General features: G+C 39.1%; 1 protein-coding gene across 1 annotated transcript in view; it reads right to left on the reverse strand.

Moving 5' to 3' along the window:
- LOC134318303 (cytosolic sulfotransferase 3-like) overlaps positions 1-7549 on the reverse strand; it is a 39189-nt gene extending 31640 nt beyond the window's left edge. The window contains exons 1-2 of the mRNA XM_062999157.1: positions 7472-7549; positions 5704-5845 (exon numbers count right to left, since the gene is read on the reverse strand). Coding sequence (XP_062855227.1) covers positions 5704-5839 — 136 coding nt within the window. The 5' untranslated portion in view covers positions 5840-5845; positions 7472-7549. The remainder of the gene's footprint in view (positions 1-5703; positions 5846-7471) is intronic.
- Positions 7550-10011: the final 2462 nt, after the last annotated feature.

Raw genomic sequence — 10011 nt, forward strand, 5'->3', positions numbered from 1 at the left:
TAGAAAGATGAGAGAGGTCTGTAATTTTCATCATAGGTACACTTCAACTATGAGACACAAAATGAGAAAAAAAAATCCAGGAAATCACATTGTAGGATTTTTAAAGAATTTATTTGTAAATTATGGTGGAAAATAAGTATTTGGTCAATAACAAAAGTTCAACTCAATACTTTGTAACATAACCTTTGTTGGCAATGACAGAGGTCAAACGTTTCCTGTAAGTCTTCACCAGGTTTGCACACACTGTAGCTGGTATTTTGGCCCATTCCTCCATGCAGATCTCCTCTAGAGCAGTGATGTTTTGGGGCTGTCGCTGGGCAACACGGACTCCACAAATTTTCTATGGGGTTGAGGTCTGGAGACTGGCTAGGCCACTCCAGGACCTTGAAATGCTTTTTACGGAGCCACTCCTTCGTTGCCCGAGCAGTGTGTTTGGGATCATTGTCATGCTGGAAGACCCAGCCATGTTCCATCTTCAATGCTCTCACTGATGGAAGGAGGTTTTGGCTTAAAATCTCACGATACACGGATCAGTCGCCCTGTCCCCTTTGCAGAAAAACAGCCCCAAAGCATGATGTTTCCACCCCCATGCTTCACAGTAGGTATGGTGTTCTTGGGTTCTTCTTCTTCCTCCAAATACGACGAGTTGAGTTTTTACCAAAAAAGTTCCATTTTGGTTTCATCTGACCATACGATATTCTCCCAATCCTCTTCTGGATCATCCATATGCTCTCTGGCAAACTTTAGATGGGCCTGGACATGTACTGGCTTAAGCAGGGGGACACGCCTGGCACTGCAGGATTTGAGTCCCTCTCGGCGTAGTGCGTTACTGATGGTAGCCTTTGTTACTTTGGTCCCAGCTCTCTGCAGGTCATTCATCAGGTCCCTCCGTGTAGTTCTGGGATTTTTGCTCACCGTTCTCATGATAATTTTGACCCCACGGGATGAGATCTTGACCCCAAGGGAGATTATCAACGGTCTTGTATGTCTTCCATTTTTTTACAATTGCTCCCACAGTTGATTTATTCACACCAACCTGCTTGCCTATTGTAGATTCACTCTTCCCAGCCTGGTGCAGGTCTACAATTTTCTTCCTGGTGTCCTTCGACAGCTCTTTGGTCTTGGCCATGGTTGAGTTTGGAGTCTGACTGTTTGAGGCTGTGGACAGGTGTCTTTTATACAGATAACGAGGTCAAACAGGTGCCATTAATACAGGTAACGAGTGGAGGACAGAAGAGCTTCTTAAAGAAGAAGTTACAGGTCTGTGAGAGCCAGAAATCTTGCTTGTTTGTTATTGACCAAATACTTATTTTCCACCATAATTTACAAATAAATTCTTTAAAAATCCTACAATGTGATAACCTGGATCTTTTTTTCTCATTTTGTCTCTCATAGTTGAAGTGTACCTATGACGAAAATTACAGACCTCTCTCATCTTTCTAAGTAGGAGAACTTGCACAATCAGTGGCTGACTAAATACTTTTTGACCCCACTGTATGTATAGTGATGTTCTTATATGTTAATTTCAAGCATGTCTATGGTTTAAGTTTAAGTCTATTAAGTCTCTTACATTAGTTCAGAACTGTTCAAGTCAGGTCACAAAGGTCACAGGTTGTCATGACAACTATGGTTGGTAACACCCCTTTGAGTAAGATGAAGGAGATCTCACCTCCTTTCAGGGGGGCCTCCAGAGTGTGTTTTAATCTTTTTTAACTAAATATACAGTATATACACATAAAAATATATAATTTATTTTCATTTTCATTCTTTTTTTTTAACTTCCATTCACGACTTACAGTAACTTAATATATATATTTAAAAAAATCTCAAATCGGGAGATGTTACCCTAATGTTTGGTTCAGTCCATGTGTATAGGGTCATCAACAGATGAACTCTTTTAGGACTCTTCCACATGCTGGCCTGAAGCATCACATCTTTAATTTCTTCTATTTATATTTATAATAATAAACCTGTAATAACCGTGTCCAAAACATAAACCAGTCGAACCATACGTACCATGGATCGAAAAGAGAAAAAAAGGTGAGTTATGCCTCTTTGTACAGTATTGACAGTTAATACTTTTATTTACGGGTTTTTTTACCAACAGTGTATATTTTAGAATTAGAAATTTAAAAATGATTGCTGATAAACAGTTAAAGTATACTGTTGTCTTGCTGTACCCTAAATATTCTTATTCAGTAGTTATATATATATATGTAGACCGATATACAAAACATAATCTAAGCTAACAAATTATGCAAAACATTTACATTACAAAAATTGTACCTCTGTAATTTTACTGTGATTTTAAACTTTTTTTCCCTTCACTGTGTAGCACCTGTGACCTTTGTGACCTGACTTGAACAGTTCTGAACTAATGTAAGAGACTTAATAGACTTAAACTTAAACCATAGACATGCTTGAAATTAACATATAAGAACATCACTATACATGTTAAGTAATGTACATTGTGTTTTTTTAAATATGTTTTAAATGCATTTTGAAAGTTGCATGGATTAAAGTAAGAATATTTTTAAGGAAATTCTGTGCTTTAAGCATTTGCAGTGCTTTAAATTAACAATTTGATATCTTGCAACAATTGTGTCTGTGTGGATTAAATAGTAGTATTGTGTAAGATATAATTAAAATAAGTATAATTTACAGTTTCTAAAATTTGAATTAAATAATAAGAATTTAACAAATAATTACAGTACTGTACAGTTAACCTACGTTTTTACTGTGATGTTACTGTAAAATGCAATTACAGTAAGATCAAGTTACTGAAAAAGTAAAATACAGTTATGGTACTGTAAATTTGAACTACAGTAACTTACTGGCAACATGTCTAAAAGTGCACAAGACTTTATATTTTTGCTTTCTTCTGCCAGTATGTCACCGTGTGCTGTGTGCTGCCACGCCCCGTTGTTTGCGCTCTTCACTTTACCTGTGTTTCCAAATAGGCCTACTCCTCTATCCTGTTTTTTCTTTTGCTACTTACTGTGGTGGTTTCCGTTTGTGTTTGTTTGTACTGGTTATTGTTGTGGTCTACATTTGTGCCTATTTTTAAATTACTGCTAGTCAGTGTTCACTAGTCCATGTTTGTTCGTGGTTCTGCTCATTAAAAGCTGTTTAACGCATATGCGACTTGCGTTCGTCACATGAACAAGTAGGCTGTATACAGTGAAGGGCCCCCAGGAGACAGTGGCAAAGATTGCAACTTCTTAATATGATTGCCATGTTCTCTCAAGTAATACAATTTAAAAAATTGCTTACAGGGAGAGAATTCTTCTTTTTGGTTAACTTGGTTGTCTAATTTGTTTTCTCTTTGAATAAATTTACATGTGCACCATTGCTGAGTGTGCCATGTTGGCAGTTAGATTTTAGGTATAGAATAAACTTGGGCCAGTCTAAAATCAACTTTTTCTTACAGAGAGGGACCAGTTCTGTATAATGGATTTGTTATTTGTCTGGCCTGACTTGAATTATGCCACCAGTATGCTTCTGAAATTGCCCCTTTGAATCAATTTTCAAGTGCACCATTGCTGAGTGTGCCATGTTGGCAGTTAGATTTTAGGTATAGAATGAACTTGGGCCAGTCTAAAAACAACTTTTTCTTACAGAGAGGGACCAGTTCTGTATAATGGATTTGTTATTTGTCTGGCCTGACTTGAATTATGCCACCAGTATGCTTCTGAAATTGCCCCTTTGAATCAATTTTCATGTGCACTATTGCTGAGTGTGCCATGTTGGCTATAGATTTTAGGTATAAAATGAACTTGGGCCAGTCTAAAATCGACTTTTTCTTACAGAGAGGGACCAGTTCTGTATAATGGATTTGTTATTTGTCTGGCCTGACTTGAATTATGCCACCAGTATGCTTCTGAAATTGCCCCTTTGAATCAATTTTCAAGTGCACCATTGCTGAGTGTGCCATGTTGGCAGTTAGATTTTAGGTATAGAATGAACTTGGGCCAGTCTAAAATCAACTTTTTCTTACAGAGAGGGACCAGTTCTGTATAATGGATTTGTTATTTGTCTGGCCCGACTTGAATTATGCCACCAGTATGCTTCTGAAATTGCCCCTTTGAATCAATTGTCATGTGCACCATTGCTGAGTGTGCCATGTTGGCAGTTAGATTTTAGGTATAGAATGAACTTGGGCCAGTCTAAAATAAACTTTTTCTTACAGAGAGGGACCAGTTCTGTATAATGGATTTGTTATTTGTCTTGCCCGACTTGAATTATGCCACCAGTATGCTTCTGAAATTGCCCCTTTGAATCAATTTTCATGTGCACTATTGCTGAGTGTGCCATGTTGGCTATAGATTTTAGGTATAAAATGAACTTTGGCCAGTCTAAAATCAACTTTTACTTACAGAGAGGGACCAGTTTTGTATAATGGATTTGTTATTTTTCTGGCCCGACTTGAATTATGCCACCAGTATGCTTCTGAAATTGCCCCTTTGAATCAATTTTCATGTGCACCATTGCTGAGTGTGCCATTTTGGCTATAGATTTTAGGTATAAAATGAACTTGGGCCAGTCTAAAATCAACTTTTTCTTACGAGAGGGACCAGTTCTGTATAATGGATTTGTTATTTGTCTGGCCCGACTTGAATTATGCCACCAGTATGCTTCTGAAATTGCCCCTTTGAATCAATTTTCATGTGCACATTGCTGAGTGTGCCATGTTGGCAGTTAGATTTTAGGTATAAAATGAACTTGGGCCAGTCTAAAATCAACTTTTTCTTACAGAGAGGGACCAGTTCTGTATAATGGATTTGTTATTTGTCTGGCCCGACATGAATTATGCCACCAGTATGCTTCTGAATAACAATAGATTTTCCTTACAGTGAAAATGCAGCCTGAAAGAATGAATTGAAAAAATATTTTACAAAGTAAATATTTTCATTATATTTGAATCACATTTTTACATTGACAATATCACGATGAGAATCAGCCAAAAAAATTATGTTCACGTCTTCATTTAGTTGATTTATGTCGGTAAAATATAAAGTGTGCAGCAAATATCCATGGCGAACGCTCCCTTTGTGAATAAGGAACCAACTTCAGTCGCTAAATAAGAAGCTGCGAATAAGTAACCAAACGAATCGGAAGCCGCGAATAAGTAACTAACTTCAGCCTCGTAGTTAAGCTGCTACACAGATTTCTGTTCATTTTTAGTGCATCACTGCATTAAACAGATTTTTTTTCTTCGAATGTAAAGTTTAAAGTAAAACTGTAATTATCTCACTTATTTTGATTGATTTTGTAAAAATACAAAAACATTAAGCAATAGCTTGGATGCAGCATTTTTCCCTACAGCACTGCAGAGCTATTTAGTTGTTAAACATATACATTGCATTAATGTGAATAACTGTAATGTACTTGAAGTGTGCACTGTGTGAACAGTATTATCCAGTTCTTATCTAGACAATATCTACAAAATACAAGTATCGGTTTGAGACTCGGTATCGGATCGGGATCAAAATTAATAATCGGGATCGGTATCGGGAACAAAAAAACGTGATCGGGACATCCCTAGAAGTGTCGGCTAAATGCTCTGAGATAAACTGGTGACCAGTCCAGGATGCATTCCTGCTTTGCTTTCAGTGCTTCTTGGTGCCAACAGACCCACCATGACCCTGATCAATTGAAAACTAATAAATAAAGGATCAACTAAGATCTACTTGTGCAAAATACCTGCTTTGGGGTACGTAGCGATAAGAATGTCATCTGGTCTTGCTTTGAAGTTCTGAACCTCCTCCCAGTTGTTGGTAAAATAATGTGTCATATACACGCCGTGGAATTCGAAGAGCTTGGGGCGAGGCAGATCCATTTGAAACTGAAAAGAAAAATTCTGGATTATTATTATGGAGTTTTAAACTACAACCCCAAATCAGAAAAAGTTGGGACAGTATGAAAAATGCAAATAAAATAGATATGCAGTGTTCCTTACATTTACTTTTATTTGATTGCAGACAGTTTGAACCTGAGATATTTCATGTTTTATCTGCTCAACTTCATTTCATTTGTTAATAAACATCCATTCCTGCATTTCAGGACTGCAACATATTCCAAAAAAAGTCGGGACGGTGGCAATTTAGGGCTGGTAATGAGGTGAAAAACTAAACAATGATGTGATTCCAAACAGGTGATGTCAACAGGTGATTGTAATCATGGTTCGGTACAAAAGCAGCATCCAGGACAGACTGAGTCTTTGATGAGCAAAGATGATCAGAGAATCTTCAGTTTGTCAACAAATGTGTGAGAAAATTATTTAAATGTTTAAAAACAATGTACCTCAAAGAAAGATTGGAAGGGATTTGCATATTTCTCCCTCTACAGTGCATAATATCATTACACAATTCAAGGAATCAAAAGGAATTTCAGTGCCAATGGCGCAAGTGCTCTGGACCAAAGACGAAAAGGACCGTCCAGACTGTTATCAGCAACAAGTCCAAAAGCCAGGGTCTGTCATGGTATGGAGCTGTGTCAGTGCCCTTGGCAAAGCTAATTTCCACTTCTGTGATGGCAGCATTAATGCAGAAAAGTACATTGAGATCTTAGAGCAACATGTGCTGCCTTCAAGACGTCATCTTTACCAGGGACGTTCATGCATTTTACAACAAGACAATGCAAAACCACATGCTGCACACATTACAAAGGCATGGGTGCAGAAGAAGAGGGTACGGGTACTGGACTGGCCTGCCTGCAGTCCTGACCTGTCCCCAATAGAGAATGTGTGGAGAATTGTGAAATGAAAAATGCGACAACAACGACCCCGTACTGTTGTACATCTTAAGACGTGTTTGCAGGAAGAATGGGACAAAATAAAAGCTGAAACACTAAATCACTTGGTCTCCTCTGTGCCAAAATGTCTTTTAAGTGTGGTGAAAAGGAATAGCAACATTACACAGTGGTAGTAAATGCTTTACTGAAATGTGTTGCAGGCCTGAAATGCAGGAATGGATGTTTATTAATAAATGAAATGAAGTCGAGCAGATAAAACATGAAATACATTCATCCTGTCTGCAATCAAATACATGTCAAAGTAAATGTAAGAAACTCTGTGTTTTTTTATTATTTGCATTTTCCATGCTGTCTCAACTTTATCTGATTTGGGGTTGTACATGGATTTGAAATGGATTGTTCAACAAGCTAATTCGTAAGTTTCCACAAATGTTTGGACATATAATTTATTAACTGAAGCGTCATAATTCGTTTCGTTCTGACTATGAACAGCTAATCCAAACACCAACAGCTAAGTTTGTTTAGATAACTGATCTCAGCTAAAGAACATAGATGTACTGCCAGCAAAAAGGTTCCCAAACTAAAGGATCAGTAATAATCGGGACTTTTAACAGTAAACTTTATTTCAAAAAGATAGGTAGCTACCCTAACGTATGCACATCTGTAACATGCATGTGCTGCCATATCAATAATCATGTATTTAAATGGTCCGACTCACCCTTTAAAAGTATTAGATGGCAATCCCTCTTGCTGCTGTTTGCTCAACGTTCAGACTTCATGTGTTTGCTTTTTATCTCCACCCTCTCGTAATAGTACTTATGCTGACAGTCCTCGGTCAGAGTGCAAAGGTAGTCATGCACATTCCATCATACATTCCATGTACAGTGTATCACAAAAGTGAGTACACCCCTCACATTTCTGCAAATATTTTATTATATCTTTTCATGGGACAACACTATAGAAATAAAACTTGGATATAACTTAGAGTAGTCAGTGTACAACTTGTATAGCAGTGTAGATATTCTGTCTTCTGAAAATAACTCAACACACAGCCATTAATGTCTAAATAGCTGGCAACATAAGTGAGTACACCCCACAGTGAACATGTCCAAATTGTGCCCAAAGTGTCAATATTTTGTGTGACCACCATTATTATCCAGCACTGCCTTAACCCTCCTGGGCATGGAATTCACAGGTTGCTACTGGAATCCTCTTCCACTCCTCCATGTTGACATCACGGAGCTGGTGGATGTTAGACACCTTGAACTCCTCCACCTTCCACTTGAGGATGCGCCACAGGTGCTCAATTGGGTTTAGTCCATCACCTTTACCTTCAGCTTCCTCAGCAAGGCAGTTGTCATCTTGGAGGTTGTGTTTGGGGTCGTTATCCTGTTGGAAAACTGCCATGAGGCCCAGTTTTCGAAGGGAGGGGATCATGCTCTGTTTCAGAATGTCACAGTACATGTTGGAATTCATGTTTCCCTCAATGAACTGCAGCTCCCCAGTGCCAGCAACACTCATGCAGCCCAAGACCATGATGCTACCACCACCATGCTTGACTGTAGGCAAGATACAGTTGTCTTGGTACTTCTCACCAGGGCGCCGCCACACATGCTGGACACCATCTGAGCCAAACAAGTTTATCTTGGTCTCGTCAGACCACAGGGCATTCCAGTAATCCATGTTCTTGGACTGCTTGTTTTCAGCAAACTGTTTGCGGGCTTTCTTGTGCGTCAGCTTCCTTCTGGGATGACGACCATGCAGACCGAGTTGATGCAGTGTGCGGCGTATGGTCTGAGCACTGACAGGCTGACCTCCCACGTCTTCAACCTCTGCAGCAATGCTGGCAGCACTCATGTGTCTATTTTTTAAAGCCAACCTCTGGATATGACGCCGAACACGTGGACTCAACTTCTTTGGTCGACCCTGGCGAAGCCTGTTCCGAGTGGAACCTGTCCTGGAAAACCGCTGTATGACCTTGGCCACCATGCTGTAGCTCAGTTTCAGGGTGTTAGCAATCTTCTTATAGCCCAGGCCATCTTTGTGGAGAGCAACAATTCTATTTCTCACATCCTCAGAGAGTTCTTTGCCATGAGGTGCCATGTTGAATATCCAGTGGCCAGTATGAGAGAATTGTACCCAAAACACCAAATTTAACAGCCCTGCTCCCCATTTACAACTGGGACCTTGACACATGACACCAGGGAGGGACAACGACACATTTGGGCACAATTTGGACATGTTCACTGTGGGGTGTACTCACTTATGTTGCCAGCTATTTAGACATTAATGGCTGTGTGTTGAGTTATTTTCAGAAGACAGTAAATCTACACTGCTATACAAGCTGTACACTGACTACTCTAAGTTATATCCTCTAAGTTTATATACTCCAAGTTTCATGTCTATAGTGTTGTCCCATGAAAAGATATAATGAAATATTTGCAGAAATGTGAGGGGTGTACTCACTTTTGTGATACACTGTATCTACTTTCTTTTAACTCCTTCTCATTTCCGTTTGGTAGTATTTTTGTAAAATAAGACAAAATATTCAGTGTTTTTGTGAACACTTTTGCAGAGTAAAAATTTGCAGAACACATTACTATTTTCAACACTGGACTTGTTACCTTCAAGTACCATAAACTTTATGGGTTAATTGGTTTAGAGTGGAAGAACACTGGCAGAAAGAGACATTTTCTTCTAAGGGGCATATTGTGTGTTAACTGTGCCTAGTAACACATAGTAGATATTAAGACAAACCATAAAACCACCTCCTTGTTTCTACACTCACTGTCCATTTGATCAGTTCCACTTACCATATAAAAGCACTTTGTAGTTCTACAATTACTGACTGTAGTCCATCTGTTTCTCTGCATGCTTTGTTAGCCCCCTTTCATGCTGTTCTTCAATGGTCAGGACACCCACAGAGCAGGTATTATTTGGGTGGTGGATCATTCTCAGCACTGCAGTGACACTGACATGGTGGTGGTGTGTTAGTGTGTGTTGTGCTGGTATGAGCGGATAAGACACAGCAGCGCTGATGGAGTTTTTAAACACCACACTGCCACTGCTGGACTGCCAATAGTCCACCAACCAAAAATATCCAGCCAACAGCACCCTGTGGGCAGCATCCTGTGACCACTGATGAAGGTCTAGAAGATGACCAACTCAAACAGCAGCAATAGATGAGCGGTCGTCTCTGATTTTACATCTACAAGGTGGACCAACTAGGTAGGAGTGTCTAATAGAGTGGACAGTGAG

The sequence above is a fragment of the Trichomycterus rosablanca genome, chromosome 7, assembly GCF_030014385.1.
Source record: "Trichomycterus rosablanca isolate fTriRos1 chromosome 7, fTriRos1.hap1, whole genome shotgun sequence".
Lineage (NCBI taxonomy): Eukaryota > Metazoa > Chordata > Actinopteri > Siluriformes > Trichomycteridae > Trichomycterus > Trichomycterus rosablanca.